This window comes from Polypterus senegalus, chromosome 2, assembly GCF_016835505.1.
Source record: "Polypterus senegalus isolate Bchr_013 chromosome 2, ASM1683550v1, whole genome shotgun sequence".
Lineage (NCBI taxonomy): Eukaryota > Metazoa > Chordata > Cladistia > Polypteriformes > Polypteridae > Polypterus > Polypterus senegalus.
Genome location: NC_053155.1, coordinates 135823594 through 135841535, shown reverse-complemented (window position 1 = coordinate 135841535; position 17942 = coordinate 135823594). Strand labels below are relative to the sequence as shown.

The following is a 17942-nucleotide window of genomic DNA, read 5'->3' as shown; positions in this document are numbered from 1 at the left end:
CATTATTTGCAACATATTGTATTTAAAATAACAGAATCAATTAATTTCAAAGGCATTGCGAATATTGCAATCTAAGCATCTTAGTTTGCAGTTCAGATTTAAAATGTGCTTTATTTTACTGGTGAATTTTAATAATTTCTGTTGAACATCTCTGTGTGTTGGTTTTTTGGAGATCTCAAACACCTATGGTGTATGAGATAAAATATGCAGGAGGGATTATTTGTGGTTGTTAGGGGGAAAAGGAAAAAAAGTTCATAGAAATATGCTTAACAATAGAATTACCAGAGCCAATGAAAAAACTCGTAGATCTGTCCCACCTTAAATCGCTTCTCACCTCTCCGTCAGCATCTTTTGTCCTTTAAATGTGTTGATAAGCAGCAAGCAGCCTGCTATCACATCCCCCACCAGCGCACAGTTTTCTCAGCTCAAGTCTGTGTGACAGATTAGGGCTCTCTCGCTCCCTTGAATCCTCAAACCACTCGTCAGACACCAGGTAAAAGTCCAATAATAATATTTAGTATTATAAATAAGTGCACAAAGCACCCTCCACTCCCAAATACTCAATAAATAAACAATAATCCAATCCTCCACTCCCAGACGCTTATCCACCCTGCCTCCCAACTCAGCTCGTCTGTCTGGGATTTCCCAGAGTCCTTTATAGTCCTTGACCCGGAAGTGTTTGTCCCTCAGTCCATGTGACTTTCTATCACTTCCGGGTAAGGTAAAACTCCTTTTCTTCATCCCGGAAGCATGTCATTGTCCATGTGACTAGGACGTACTTCCAGGGTGTAGGGAAAATAGTCCCTGGGCCTCCCTACAGCAACTCCTGGCTGCCCCCATGGTATCCAGCAGGGTTGTGCATTAAAAGTCCACTGTCCATAATTCCCTGCTGGCATTTGGGGCACCTCTATGCTGCAAGGAGGGCTCCATCTGGCGGCCTGAGGGTATTGGCCGGGATGAATGGATGACCATATCTCACATCTGTTTACCTGCGTGTCAGTTGCTTAGAGTTGTATAGAGTGAGAAGTCAAGCAAAATTACACCTTTTATAACTTTTTATATATCGTTATTTGGAACACTTGCATTTCATGTGTGTTCTGTGTCTACAACGATCTCTATGTAAACATATCATTAAAACAGAAACGTTTTTCATGTTTTAGTAATAATTATCAAAATGTAGACAGAAAGTGTATAATGTGTGAAGCCTGAATTACAATTATCAAAGAAACACTTTCACAAAAGGTACATATAACAGAACAAGTGTGCTTGTATTCAAAAATATAACTGCAGAAAAACAACCCGCGTTAGGGTGCGACATTAACACACTTGGTACGAGTGCTTCTATGCCGCAACAGTATCTGCTACTGACTGGTAATCTAAACTTCACAGGTTCAATCTCTGATGAGTTCCTTTTGAGAAGTGAGCTGCACGTATTCTTACTATTTTAGAATAAAAATATACATTTGATTCCAGTCTGTAACAGCTGGTGTAATTTATGATACTTGTAAAGGTTAGCTTTGTTTTTTTTTATTCTGTTTTATTCTATCAGCCGTGTTCACAATCCCAACTCCCATCCCTCCCTCCTTAATTTGACACTGCTGTTTTCACATAGACGCACTATGACAGAGGTAAACTCAAATCAGGACTGGCTCTTACATACATACAGTATATGTAAGGACGGTGCATGTGCCCAAAACCTTAACATTTATATGTTACTTACATAAAAGCCAGAGCGATCTGGCTCTTACATACAAAGGACGATTTACCTCTGTTATAGCATGTCAATGTGAACACAGAGGTGTCAAATGCGATTGGCAGGGAGGGGTATGGGATCATGAAATCACCTTCCTTCAGCCATAATTCATAGGTAATAAACAAGTCTTTATTTTTATATTAAAACAAATCAGTTTTTTTCTAGAGAAAAATACATCCTCAGAGGTCTCTGCAAGAATACTCTGGGAAACCCTGAAGGCCTTCTTAAGAGGACAGATTATTTCATATCTTTCCCACAGAAAAAAATTAGAAACCAAGAAGGTATCAGAGCTAACCAGCGAAATTACTAGAATAGATCAAGAACATGCCAGGTGTCCAAGTGAGGCTCTTCATAGGAAAAAGCAGGCTCTGCATTCAGAGCTCACCCTCTTAACAACTAAAGAAACTGAACAACTCATTTTTAAATCAAGACATCATTACTATGAACACATAGAGAAAGCTAATAAGCTATTAGCTCAACAAATCCACAAGCAAGAAGTTCGCAATGCAATCCCAGCAATCACCAACACGAACGGAGACAAAATCATTTGACCGTAAAAATATAATGCACTCATTTAGAGACTACTATAAATCCTTATATTCTACTGAGTTTGAAGAAGACAACACACAATCTAATGTACTTCTGGATGCAATACAGATACCACAAATAGATACTCTTAGTGCAGAGGAATTGGATAAACCTCTGGCATTATCAGAATTACTAGATGCTATAAAGTCACTTCAGAGTGGGAAAGCATCAGGCCCTGATGGCTACCCTATCGAATTTTATAACAAATTCTCAGCTCAGCTAGCTCCCCTCTTATTAACAACATTTACAGAAGCTAGATACAATCAAATTCTGCCTGAAACTTTTTGCCAAGCATTAATCACCGTCTTTCTTAAACAAAATAAGGACTTATTAAAATGTGCATCATAAAGACCAATTTCACTTCCGAATAATGATGTTAATATACTCTCCAAAGTTCTAGCTAGAAGGATGGAGAAAGTGCTGCCTTCAGTAATATCACAAGATCAAACTGGATTTATTAAATGCCAACACTTAGCTTCCAATCTTCGACGCCTGTTCAATGTAATATATTCACCCACAAAGTCAAACACCCCAGAGATATTATTATCGTTGGATTCAGAAAAAGCATTTGATATGATTGAATAGAACTACCTTTTTACTACATTAGAGAAATTTGGGTTTGGCCTGAACATTTGTGCATGGATCAAACTACTGTACCAGTCCAGAAGCTTCAGTTTGTATTAACAAAATTAATTCAGACTACTTTAAACTAGAACGTGGTACCAGACAAGGATGCCCCTTGTCACCACTACTTTTTGCAATCTCCATTCAGCCACTCGCAGTTCTCTGTCAAATTGCTTATGAGATAAAGGGGATTATCAAAGAAGGACTTGAACAGAAAATTTCTCTATATGCAGATGATATGGTACTGTAACTCTAACAGCACTTACAGAATGTTCAAAGATTTCTTGTCTCAGAATTAATTTGAATAAAAGTGTGCTTTTCCCAGTGAATTCTCAAGCATACAATATTAGATTGGACACCTTCCCTTTTATCATTGAAGATCAGTTTAAATACCTAGGGGTAAATATCACAAGTAAACATAAAGCTCTTTATCAACACAATTTTGCCGCCTGTAAAGAAAAATTAAGCAAGACTTGCATAGATGGTCAACCCTTTATCTCACTCTACCTGGAAGAATTAATGTTGTTAAGATGAATATCCTTCCTAAGTTTCTCTTTTTATTTCAAATCATTCCAATATACATCAATAAATCATTCTTTAAGCAATTAGATTCAACCATAACCTCATTTATTTGGAACTTAAAACATTCACGTATCCAAAGAGTGACCCTACAAAGACCTAAGGCAGAAGGTGGCATGGCTCTACCTAATTTTCAGTTTTATTACTGGGCAGCAAACGTACAAGCTATAAAAACCTGGACATGGACACAAATAGATGAACATACACAGGCTTGGTCTGCAATAGAAATAAAATCCTGCAGTACTTCTTTATATTCCCTGCTTTGTGTCCCTATAAATGCAAATTATCGCCAATATACTAACAACCCAATTGTGCTTCACTCACGCAGAATATGGAACCAATGTAGGAAGCATTTTAAGATAGAGAATCTTTTATCTGTGGCACCCCTGCACGACAACCACCTTTTTAACCCTCGCAAACATATGCAGTTTTTAATATCTGGAAAACATTTGGGATTAGATCACTTAGAGATCTTTACATAGACAATGTCTTTGCATCCTATGAACAATTACATTGTTCATTACAATTGAACTTTTCAGCAACACATTTCTTTCACTATCTTCAAATTCAGACAGTCTTGGTGTTACAATACCTTCTAACCCATTAACAGCTGTGTTTGGTGTACTTCCAGATGGGCTTAAAGTTGAGAAGGATAAACTGCCTTTACTACACTATTAGCACGTAGACTTATCTTGCTCAACTAGAAGAATCCTAACTCTCCCCTTTTAAGTTAGTGGGTAACTGATGTTTTATACTATTTGAAATTGGAAAAAATCTAATTCTCACTTAGAGGATCAGTGTAGAACTTTTTCAAAACCTGATAGGATCTAATCAATAACATTTTAGATTAAGCTCTTAAAGCACTGAGGAAGCAGATTCTCTTCCCATTTCTTTTTCTTCTCCATTTATCTTAATTCGCTTATTAAACGTATCAATTTACTTATTTTTTACTAGCTTTAAGTTTTACTCTGTTGACCATGTTCTCTTTCTCAGCGAGGGTTGATTTGTTTTCAATCTTATTTTTTTGTAAAAACTGATATATTTGTATGGAATGATTACAATAAAATCAATAAAATAAAAAAAAATATTATTATTAGAGATTGTCATATTTGAGTCTGGTGCACCTGTTATGGGGGCTAATCTACAGGGTACTCCACCGTAGGAATGTAAGACCACTATTCATGTGTCTTCCTTTTCTGTTCTGCAAATTGATATTCACCTTTGACTCCTTAACACTAGAATTTCCAAAGCCTATGAAAAAACTCAGCCCACCTTAAAGGGTGCAATCTTTCGCCTTTACGCCTGGTGCAGCTGCGTTGTTCTTATATATGAGTGGACGTTTCTTGCGGGGAGGGCATTTATTCTCTATCTCCGATTTGAGTTCACGTCTGTTATAGCACGTCTTTTTTTGAAAATAGCAGTAAATGTTCGGGGGGAGTGTGAATGTGACTGGGAGAACAAAACTGAATAAAAAAAAAATGCTAACCTTTACAAGTACCATATATTTACACTGGCTGTTACAGACTCAAATCAAAAGTATGTTTTAATTGCATAATAGTAACAATAAGAGCAGCTCACTACTCAAAAGGTTTATTTTGGGACACGTTAAGACTCGAACCTGGTACCTTCTAAATAGGAGTCAGCCGCTCTTACCATTGTACTACCAAAGATGTCGTGAAAATGAACCACACTAACCCGATTTCTTTTTCTTTGGTTATAGTCTTGAATAAAAGTGCACTTGTTTTGCTATATTTGTACCTTTTGTGAAAGTGCTTATTTGATATTTGGACTTCAGTCTTCACACATTATACACTTCATGTCAAAATTTTGTTGTTAGTATTAAAACATGAAAAAAGTTTATCTTTAGGTATGTGTTCAACATTTCTTGCATTTCCTGTCATCCTACATTTACATAGACCTTTGTAGACACGGAACACATGTGAAATGCATGTGTTCAAAATAATGATATATTATTTAGCCTATGCAGCTCTAGGCACTACCTCACTCTCTGATAAACAAGACTTGAGCTGGGAGAGCTTTTTTCCCTTTCTGCAGCGATGGGGGGAATGGGATAGCAGGCTAACTGCTTCTTGCACTTATCGACACATTTACAACACAAAAGATGTTGAATAGAGAGGTGCGAACGGATTTAAGGTGGGCCAGGATTACAAGTTTTTTGTAGGCTTTGGTAATTCTAGTGTTAAGCTCATAACTACAAGATCAATGGTTATTTAGTTCAAGAACAAAAGGCAAAAAAGAGACATCTCATTCTAGAAAAAGAGCCCAGAGTGGCATTGGGTACTCCTTACACTGTACTTCTACAGTGTTTTACAATAAATACATTTATACACACACATCAGGTCTCAAATGCCCCTGCTATTATGTCTCTGCAGTGTGACACATACTCATGATGAGAGAGTGTGTTGGGGGTTCAGAGCAAAATAACACAACGAGGGTGGGTTACGCAAATGAATCACTCTTCCTCTACCAGCTCAAGAGTGGAGAAGGACCACTACGAAGACCCATGACACCACTTCGGGAAAACCTTCCTCTTTAGGCGTTACGTTTATATAAACCTTACAATGGCTGAAAATCAACATTCATTTTGGGACCCCCAACTGTTGGAACCTGAATAGCCTGTAGAAGCACAGCATGAGTGACTACATCACAGCCAAAGATTTGAATTTTGTTTCTTGCCTGTTTGCTTTTGCTTTTATTATTAACCTTTGCTACTAGTTTAATAATTTGAGTTGATAATGCAATCCATTCTACTTCAGTTTCTGTAACATCATTATGGACACAAAGACAACTAGTCAGATTCTCATACAGCATGTAAATGCTTGTTAAGTATTCAAGTCACAATGAATGGTTTCTCTAAAAAAGGTTGAGTATGCTTCCAAACCATCACTTGATTTAGTGACTACAAAATGCCTATTCGAGCAAAGTCAATTAGGTGCCTGCAGGTTTCATCTTTACTGTTACAGATTGTTTTCTGGTGTCTGCACTTGAACAGTGAATTTAGAATTAACCGGTGGAATGAAACATAGTAGAGTCAATCTTTAAATGTACAACAAGATGGTCAGTATTTTGTTAATATTTTTCTAAACTTTAGGCAACACAAACTGAACAAATTCCCTTGTGAATAATAATAAGTAGAAGGCTTTTCTGCAGGGCTCTACCGTATATACCATCTGTCTTAGATTAATTAGCTCAGAGCATTACTCTCACTCATAGCTACCCATCATCGCTAAGACAGCAGAGGCAGGATGTGAATTCAGAAGTTTGGGATTACTAGCAGAAAATTCTGTCAACTAGGTCCTTATCGGGGTGCTAGTTGCAAAGGGGCTTCTTACAAACCAGCAAGCTCTCTCTTTCTTTCTTGCAGCACTGTCATATTGCTTTATTTAAAAAAAACAAATGAATACATTGGAATTACCAAACAAATGTATTATAATATCTATAATATAACTAGTAGTCATTTACCTTTGCACTCCATAATGAAAAACTGAAGTACATGCTGTGTTTTCATATTTCAGTAAATGGCAGACAAGGACTCATTTTTGATCATCCACAGGTTTGGATTTGTTGTGATCACAAATTGTTGCTCTACATACACCAAATTGATTCCCCCTGATGATCCGACTCTTGCCTTTAAAGTGCTTTACCCATTTTCTGACACTGCTAGCACTCAAGCAGATATCTCCATATATATGCTGAAAGTATACAAATATGTCACCTGCAGGGATTTTCTCCTTCACAAGAAAATAAATCAATCCACGTTGTTTCAAAGAAATGTCTTTGCTAGCCCTGTAATCAAACTGAATTATCAACACACAACTCGGGCATGGGAAATAATTTTTATTCAGGTATGAAACAAACGAGAGAACTACTAGTCATGATTATAAAGTAATATGGTCATTAGTTTTGGTACAGTTTTTGCACTTTAGTTTTCAGATACAGGAGCTCACTTTCCATAGTGCTAGGGTGTTGTACCGTGTTAGCCATTATGGATGTGGTGAGAAATTAAGCAAAATGACACCTTTTACTGGCTAACTAAAAAGATTACAATATGCAAGTGTTCGAGGCAACCTAGGCCCCTTCTTCAGGCAAGATGTAATCATGAGTTACCTCAAAAGCTTGCATATTATAATATTTCTACTTAGCCAGTAAAAGGTGTCATTTTGCTTGACTTCTCACTACATAAATCAATAAATATTTGTGTAATGAGCTCTACAAAGGTACTACAATACATTTCAAAAGTGTTAAATTAAAAAAATTGTCATTACTTTTGATAATGCCACTTAAAGGAGACATAAGTTAACTAAAGTTCTTTAGTATAATTCAGGTTTGAAGATTAAGGTCATCTATTAGCTCAGGGTACAATTTAGGTTTGGATTGAACATATGTAAGCTGAGTCACTATAAGCTCTACTATACTGTTAGTCTAAAGCATGCACATTTTTGTTAACAGAAGATAAGAATCAGTTTAAATCAAATATATGGTTTCAAAAGCTGTTTCTAAGTTATACAAGCATGCCACACTGTTGGCTCCCATTTATGATGTTAGAAGCATGAGCTAAAGCAGCTGATTTTGGAAGCATTGTGACGATGCAAGTTCTATTCCATGCTCCCATCTTCCTTCTGAGAGCCATTGAACCCTACACCGTTGGTAATGTCACTGATGAGCTGGACAGTGAGGCACAACAATGAAGCAAGGGGAAGGTGCATAAAGTGCAAAGTGCTTTTATTAAAACAGCAACAAACAAAACCAAATAGTGTCCAACTAAAGTGCAGTGCATCACAGTTCCTTAAATAAATAATCCATAAAAAGCAGTGAATTGTGGAGGTTATAAACAATAAATGAATCCTTTAAAAACAACAAGGTTAAAACAATGGCTGGAAGCAGTCTTTTAAAACAAAGCCCGGTGCCTTCTTTTACTGGTGACTCCCCTGCTTCTCCCATCCAGGCTATGCACCAGGGGAGTCACCATACATGCAGCTGACCTTCTACACCATACTGGTCTGGTGGCCTTTCCAATACCTGGCTGAGGTTTTGCTCACCCAGACCGAGACTTGGGCTCCCCAGTGACCAGGACACTCACACTAGGGCTTCCACTTCCCAAGTCCCTGACTCCCGCTGTGGCAAGCCAACCTTCTCCTGGTCACTCCTGCTCCAAACAAGCGTTCAGCAGGAGCGACCACTACCGTCAGCCCTCGGGTACCGGCCAAACACCCCACTCGGGCTCGCCTCACCCCACTGCCTGCAATCGGCACAAGCCTACGCTCACTCACTCAATTTTTAGTTTTATGAACTTTGGATAATAGAAAATAAAATAAGTAAAAGAGCTAATTAGAATAAAAAGAAAGAAAAGGGAGAGGCAAAACAGAAACAAAGAAAAAAATAATACAAGAAAAGAGAAGAAGGAGAATGTAAATCTAAGAATGTTTGGAGTTAGTGCTGACACTTCAAGCAATGCTAGAAATGAGTCACTTGGGAAAACTAAACATCTAGCAGTACCAGGTGGAATGATGTTCACACTTCATTTTGTTTTTGTTTATGGCACTTTCTCTATAAATAATGCTTATAGATTAAAACGTATCAAAGCCTGTGAGCTGAGAACCAAGTTCCCTTCTCAGCTAAGTCAATTGGGCTGAGGGAAAGAGCACACTCCCAATAGGAAGGCCATAGTGACAGTCATATCTGGGTAAAGTCTGGAGGAACTACTGACAGAAGGTAGTGGGCCATTATCCTGGATGCAAGTGTATTGTAACTATAAACTTTATATCTCTAAATAGTGGGCGACAATAGAACATTATAGTGTGGGTCCACATTAAAAAGAATCAGTGCATTTGATAAAGGGGACTTGTTTTAAGGAGAGTTGTCACCAAAAGCCTTTCCATTACAAAACAGTCATCTTCAGGGAAACACGTACAGCCTGAAAATGAGTTGGACGTGAGGATCGAGCCAGCAGCCTATAACACACCACCACTGACCATGACTTATTCAGGATCTACTACTTGTACACTATAGGTATCAAGTTATTTACATTTAAAAAGCTTCCTCATGACTCTGCTCAGGATAAATGGCTTAAAAATATGGATGGATGGATGGATGGATGGATGGATGAATGGATGGAAAACAACAGCACATATACAAAGCTGCTTCTGCACAGGTGGCAACAAGTCGTAAAATGGTGTGTAATTTTAACAAGTATGCCTAATATGAAGAAAATAATTGGGAGACTAAAAGTGACAAAGGTCCACAAAACAGCACACAAAAAACAAAACATAATTTGACTTCTTCAGTTATTCTACCTGTCTACTAGTTGGAGAGACCTAAACGCCTCAAAAATCACCAAGTACTGTACTCTTATTCCCTACTTCTTGTCACTCTCCAGTTTTACTTTCATTTTTCCCTTTTACTACCATGATGTTGCCTTTGCTGCTGTCAATGGTGAAGCACTAAAGTACTAATGAGGAGCTCTTTATGAAGAAGACTGCTAAATACCATTAATCATACAAAATAAAGTTAATATAGGTTCTACTTTCTGCATCAAACAAAACCTCAAATATCAAAACATTTTTGTTTTAGAATACCAATCTTGCTTTTCTGCTTTGCTCTTGTTAACAATAAAGAGTTTACAGTTTTCAAATGTTGTTTTCTTAAAACATAAGTATGGAAGTGGCAGCCGCTTGATCTCAGTAGTGTCATAAAGTAGCTAGCAGAAATGTAATTATCTTTTGAACTTAAGCAAGTTGAACATCTGCCATTTGCTCTTGAATTGTGGAGAATAAAAATATTACCAATCTGCAACAACTGTATTCCACACAATATAATTCAACCTATTGGCAGTACTGATGTACTTTTGACTTACTTTTTTGTTGTTATATTTCAGAACAGTGTAGAATTTGTAGGATATATCAGTTCTGACAGGAGTTGCTATGACAACAGCAGGCACATAGCAGTCACCCCCATCTTCAGCTTTAGTTCGCACGAATACAAAATCTCCAATCTGTAACAAAGCAAGGGCAGAGGTAATGTATTTCTAAACGTTCTTATTGTACATATACAGTAACTGGCATGCAGAACACACTGACCAACTCATAACTCCTTCTTCTTGGCATACATATTGCAATTACACTAATCAAAATATGCCCAGGGCTTCATGGATAACTGAATGAAAATTATTGTTATCTCAATAGCTGCTATCTATTCATATATATGTAAGATTCCATAGTTAGGAAGTACAGATATCAAATCTGTATCAAATCATTTGTACTACAGTAATAAAGCTGATTATAACTGATTTAAAGAAGTTGATTTATTCTTCATCAAGACCAACATTCATGTTCATGGTTAAGTGTAGTCATAAAAACTACATTACTAAAGTGCATCATGGAGAAAATGACATTTACCAATAAGAAATTACTTACTGGTACTTTTTCTTTGGTTATTACATTTCCACATTTCTTGACAAACATAGTATTTTTAGTATTGTTAGGTGCATCTAAATTTGTCATTGTCATATTTGTCTTTTTATCCATCCATGTGAAAGAACTTGGCTCCAAGTCAATTGATTTCATTTAAATTTTGGTTTGCTTCTTATTCATGGAAAGCAGGCATGTATGTATATGTTGTTGAAATTTCATAAACTATTTAAAAAGAATTGGCGAATTTTCAAAATAGCCATCCTAAAACAGAAATACTCTGTGTGACCTCAATTTTTGATTCATTTACTAGTTCAAATTTACCTTTATAGAAGTTATTTCACCTTGGAAAATATATCCTCTTATATCCTGACAGTAAAGTAAAAATCCCCAGTACAACCTACCAATGAAGATTCAAGGTTTTATCAAAAAACATAAGATTCCTGTAGTAGGGAGTTATTATCTTTTGTATCATTAGCAACAGGCAACCTTGTTAACAGCAGAAAACCTCAAAATGGCAGCACTCATGAAAATAGTGGCATCCTTACTAGAAACTGACAGGTGAATTATTTACTGAGCTAAACCGGGAGAGGTGGATAAAAATGAAACTAAAACAAATAAAAATAAATTTAGCTACCAAATCCTAATGAGAGACAAGAATCGAAGTTGAAAACAACAGGCAAAAGGTCAAACCAAATTAAACTTACGAGAAGCACTATAACAAAAGTATTTTTTTTTAGAATGATTGAAACCATAGATTGGATAACAAAAGGAACTCCCAGCTGACCTTTTATCCTGTCATACTGATTACCCTGTAGTCATGACCCTTAAAGCCATACCCCTAGTAACGCAGAAGGCAGCGCCACTGATGACTCTCAAAATGATGGCGATAGAAGGACCTAAAAAATAGCTTCAAGACATAAGATAATCTGAAATTAATTCATGAAAACCCTAATCATGACATAAACCCCCCACCCATGTCAGCAACATGTCCTTTTAACGCATCCATCATGTTTCTAGGGGAACCTGTTATGAAACCAGGTCTATAGGCATGGCGCACGAAGGTCATCAAACCAGACCCAGTTGAGGTCCTTGGGAAAACAGCCCTTCTTAAGCACTAAATATTCCATCGTAGACCTGCAACTTCTAGAATTCACAAGAAACTGTAAATCGCATTCTCTTTGCAAACTCTTTCAATATGACCATTAGTCTCTGGATGGTACCCTGAAGTCAAGTGTGCCTTGTACCCAAACCTCTCACAAAAGGGTTTCCAAAATCTTGAAATGAATGGATGGATGGAAGACATAGTACTTGCTTTTAAAAGACATCTGCTAATAACTTTGCCGATTCCAATGGAATGAAATGAGTGCCTTTTAAAAATCTATCCACAACAACTAGAATAGTGGTGTTGCCCTTTGAGGGAGGAAGATCTGTTATAAAGTCTAGGGAAGTATGTTACCAAGGACACAAAGGCACAGGAAATAGTTGGAGCAAGTCAACGGGTAGTTCTGATTTATTCTAGGATCTACAGCATGTTGCTGTTATATATTTTTTAACATCTGTAGTTAAAACACTACACCCAAAGGTTGTTTTTATCAGATTCTTCATCTGGAGCTATATAAATGATTAATTATTATTATTAATATTAATTGATGAGATACATGTTAAAAGATAGTTTCTTTTTAGGGTGATTTTATTCCGTTCTCTATAATCATTTATCGGTGAAAACCCCCATCCTCGTTTTCGAAGCCAGCTCCTATAGGACTATTGCATGGGGTTATAAAACCATGTTTCAGATTTTCAGTTATATGCTGTTCCATCACTTACTTTCCTGGACTTGACAGAGTGTAAACTTTCCTTTTAGGTAAAGGAGCCCCAGACATTAAAACTATAGTGCAATTGTAATCCCTGCGAGGTGGTAACACTAGGGTTGCATTTACATATTCTGAATATTCAGGGGGCACGACTGAGACTTTATTGCACACCACTAACTTTATCAAACATTTTAAACAGTTCTGTAAGCAGTATGAACTCCACTGAGTTATTTCTTTTTCTTTACAATTAATACTTGTATTGTGTTTCTACACCAGGGGTACCCTAGAACTATTTATGGCAGGGGAGACTGTATAACAAAAAAAAATGCTTTCTTCAGGAATAATACCCAGTCTGACTGAGAGTGGAGGGGAAGCAAAGTCTTAATTTCCTCAGCCAATTTCCTGGTCATCCACTGAAAAAAAACTTAAGATTTATACTTGAGAGACACTGGGGTGATATGGAAACACTCAACCATAAAGGAGCTAATAAAGTGTTTGGCAGCCCCTCAGTCAATTAGAGCATTAGTCTCTGTGTGATTCACGAAACAACAAACAGGGCTTGACTACAAGATCCCATCCTACCAACCCTGATGTAGAGTGAGTGTTTTAGCTTGGAGTATTTAGACTTCATATGTCTTTCTTCACCACAGTAAAAACAAAGCCTCCCTTTTATTTGTCACTACTGTTCTTTACTCCCTGTCATTGGTTTGTCTTAAATTCATTAGGATGATTGATTGGTCCTCTCTCCTGCCTCTGCTCCAGCATTGTTCGGTTAATCTGGCGCCCACTTTTGGAGCCATCTCTTTAACTTTCAACGTATAGTCCTTCCTTAAAGACCAGAATCAGTGCCACGTCCACCCAACCGGCTTCCGTTGCCAGCATTCTGAACTCAACTATATATTAATTTATAGATATTGTACCCTGAAAACAATTTAATAATCTATCGGCTGCTACTTTCGGACAAACTGGTTCATCAAAAAGTAAACTCCTGTATAAATAACTGTACAGCACTAATTTCTTGTATCATACATGATGGATACCTACTGAGGAGTCTTTTTATCTATAGCAAGGATATATTAAACAAAATATGTGTAATCATCGGTATATGTCTTAGGTTGTGCCTGGAATACCATATGCCACTGGTTAATGAATTCCCTATATTCATTTGAATCCCCTGAATAATGAATGGGATGCGGAATTTGAGGCACGTTGTTGTAACTGCAACTTGCTACATGGCCCAGGTTAGACAAAGAATTAATCGCGAGCATGAGGTCGTTTACTGCCCCAGCCAGTTGTTCTACCAAAGCCTGGAATTCTCCCACTTCATCACTTTACTTAGAGCCTGGTATCTGTGAAAACTGTTTTTTTGTTAAGTGTATATGGGCTCAGATTTGAACTGCATGATACTGTAAAATAGTATTTAACAAACTATTTTATAAACTCTACTGATAAATATATTAACAACATTCAATTATCATTGTTACTTTTTCAATATGACAAATTTTTAAAAATACTAGGGTGCTCCGATCGCCCACTCCGGGGTTTGGTTAACCAGATATACAATTTAAAGAGACTGTTATTTTCATGGGAGTTGTTACATATGCATTATTTTCACATTTACTTTAAAACTTTAGTAAAAACAATATTTGAAATTAACTTTTCTTCAAGATCACACTGAATTTTGATTCCATGTTTGGACTTTCATTGTGACAATGCAACATATAACTGTCTGTGAGTGAATATTGTTTCTTTCACTCTAATCTTTCTTCTTCGCTTAGTTGTTGACGTGTCATCTAGAATTATTGTCCTGACAAAATTTATGAGCTGAGAGACCAGGAAGTGTGTCTGCCAAAAGCATTCACACGACTGAGGTTAGATGACCGTGGTCTTGTTTGAAAATAGTTGTAAGTAGGGTGTGACTTGAAAGAATCTCATGTTAAAAGTCTCTGTCTCATGGGACTTCATACTGCGCCAAAGTTTTTGTAATCTTTTACTTCTAAATGGCAACACGAATTAAACAAACTACAAGTCTTCAACTTAAAGTTTAAATCCAAACAATATATTCAATCTTTTGCTGTTCCGTTATTTCACCAAGTAATAATTTTTGTTTGTTTGCACTAATGCGATCTTTACTATCCTTTTTTTTTTTGAGACTTTCGAATTTTCATATTTCTATTATCTCTAACCTGCTCTGCAAGTGTACCGCGCCAACATTCTCATGGGAGATATAGGTGTCTCTCTGAGACAATCACGTCTCGTCTCCTTCCAAGATTTTTTTTTTACAATAGAGAAATTTGATAAACAAAAACGATATATATCCTTGATTAAAAATAAGTACAAATTAAAAATGTTCTAACTTGTAAACAAGTTAACAGAGTCCTAGAAAACACCTGAAAGTTATGCCATGCATTTTAAAATTATTGTCATGGATAACTGCAAATATTCACATACTCTAGCAGTCAGAATTCTGGAATCATCCAGAAATGTACATGTTTTAATAAATGTTGATACTTTTTTTATCAGTCTACTATTAAATTAATTTAAATATATAGCCATAATTTACTAATGTTGCAAATTGCTATTACAAAATACCATTTTCAGCAGAAATTACTCCAGTGTCCCAATGTTAAAATATTTTAGCTCATTCTTAATTTAATCATGTTTAAATGCTAATTGGTTATTACAGAAACTTTTAAAACCTGCTATTCTGTTCAATAAAGCAAGATACTAGCATTTGTAAAGTTCAATTCTGGGTTCAAAACTGGCCAAAACAAAAGAGCTTTCTCAAGGAACACATCAGTCTTTTGTTCTTTTGTGACCTGAAAGTTATTGTATAGAGCAAATTGTCATAACACTGAAGATTTCATAGAAATGTATCCACTACTGTTTTAAGAGAAGTGGGTAAATTGGATCTAAACAGGATAGAAGAAGATGCACAAGACCCAGATGTACAACTGCACAAGAGGATAAGGACATAAAAGCCTGTAGTTTGAGAAACAGATGCCTTACATGTCCTTGGTTGGCTGCTTCTTTGAATAGTACACACAAAATCCAGTGTCATCTGCGACAGTGATACGGTTTGAATATTTATAGATAGAAATCCACAAAATGAGAAAATGAATTACATATCTTAAAAAAGTCTTATTTCTGAGCTTTCGACACCTATCAGGTATCATCATGAAATGATAATTATTAAAGTTACAGGAATCAAATTCAACATATAGTAAATGAGGAGGGGGGTATGATGTCAACAGCAAGAAATCTGCATCAGAGACACAATGCAGTATACAGTATACCATGCACTGAATGCCAAGCTGTACAGTATATGTGGGACAAATATCTAAAACACTCGCAACACGTATACAGGAATATCGCAATGCCATCAGAAGGAAAGACCCACGGTCACTGATTTACAAACATACTGTATGAGTTCAACTGGGCACACCTTTAACTGGGACACGGTACAAGAAAGATTCAGGGGTTATACTAAGTGTGCTAGAGAGCTGGCTGAAACGTCACTATCAAATGAAAACGCCATTAACAGACACTATGTCTTGATTCCAGCATACTGTACGCAGGCTTAAAAAAGAGAGCATGCAAATAATAAAAAAAGACAAACACCCTCTGAAACCCACTTTACAAATCTACCCCTCTTACACCCAAACCCTCTTCCTCATTTACTATATATTGCCTTTAATTCCTGTATGTCTATTCTATCTATCTATCTATCTATCTATCTATCTATCTATCTATCTATCTATCTATCTATCTAATTCTGTATAAGTTGCACTCTGTATATTCTGTTTATTTTTTAGGGGAGTGTGGTTTCCATTTGTTGCTACTGTGTTGCTGTCACGGTTCCAAAGAAACATACAAGCATGAACTTCATTCTACTATATACACATAACAGAAAACTTGCACTTGTTTGTTAGAGAATTACCAAATATTTATTTTCACCAGTTTTTATTATAGAGATAATGACTTTTACTATTCACAGAATAATACAGAATTAAAAACAAAAAATATAACATGTTTGTAAGGTTTGTAAGAAGGTACGCTGGGTACTGTGGGAAGTAGCCAGACAGAGTAGGTTCGGGTAGGATTGTTTAAATCTGTTTTTAGTTGTAACTAGTGGAGTTTTAGTTAGTTTTTTTTTTTTTTTTGCAAATACTGCTGTTTAATCAAGGTCAGTGGCAGTAGTTAGCATTGTAGCATTAAGGAGCTGTGGAGAAACGTGTCCTACTCAGACTCATAGAATTAAACCTGTTAAGTCCCGAGAGGAGGACCTAATTCAGGTATTCAAAATCCTCAAAGGCGTTGATAAAGTAGATCCAGTAGCATTTTTGCAGCTTAAGGGTGAATCACATATGGGAGGACATAAGTGGAAATTAAGGGGAAGTACATTTAAGACTGAAACCAGGAAGAACTTCTTTATACAAAGAATTGTGGGACTCTGGAACAAACTACTGAGACGTGAAGTTGAAGCAGAAACCTTGACAGCCTTTAAGAAAAATCTGGATGAGATATTGGGGGAGCTTAGCTATTAGCTAAACAAACAGGCTTGATAGACTAAATGGTCTCCTCTTGTTTGTCAGATTTCTTATGTTCTTACGTTCATTGTATATTTGTTGAGTAAAGGTATTCAATAATGATGGTACAGCTTAAACTCTGGTCTCTGCATGACATAGTGATAAAATAACAAAATTTGTGACTTTAAAACATACACAGTAATTAGTCTCCTTTCGACTGAAAAAAGGTCAGTAATCTAAAAACCCACCATCAAGAGATCATCAGATCATTATTAGTTCACAGTATACAGAGGATGTATAATTTGTAGTTTTCCTTTAAGCAAACTAGTATTGAATGAAAGACAGGTGTCCTGGTAAAAATACAACCACAGAGATATACCATGTGCTAACAATAAACTACTACATATACTTAAATATAGTAAATTATAATCACATTTGTAAAAAATTGAAAAGAGCTTACTTTCAGCGTAGGGCATGGTACTGCACCTCCAATGGACATTACAAAGTCTAGGGGTATAATCTGTACGTCCCCACGTTTAAACTCCACAATGGCCCTTTTCGAATGGATACACTTTGCCACAGTACCTAAAATAAATTGAAAGCAATAAATTTTAAGTTTTTTTTTCAG

General features: G+C 36.4%; 1 protein-coding gene across 1 annotated transcript in view; it reads right to left on the bottom strand.

Annotated features, from left to right (window-relative positions):
* Positions 1-17942, bottom strand: part of LOC120523403 (von Willebrand factor A domain-containing protein 3B-like) — a 221403-nt gene that overhangs the window by 68944 nt on the left and 134517 nt on the right. Inside the window, exons 25-26 of the mRNA XM_039744685.1 lie at positions 17775-17899; positions 10419-10556 (exon numbers count right to left, since the gene is read on the bottom strand). Of these exons, the coding sequence (XP_039600619.1) occupies positions 10419-10556; positions 17775-17899 (263 nt within the window). The remainder of the gene's footprint in view (positions 1-10418; positions 10557-17774; positions 17900-17942) is intronic.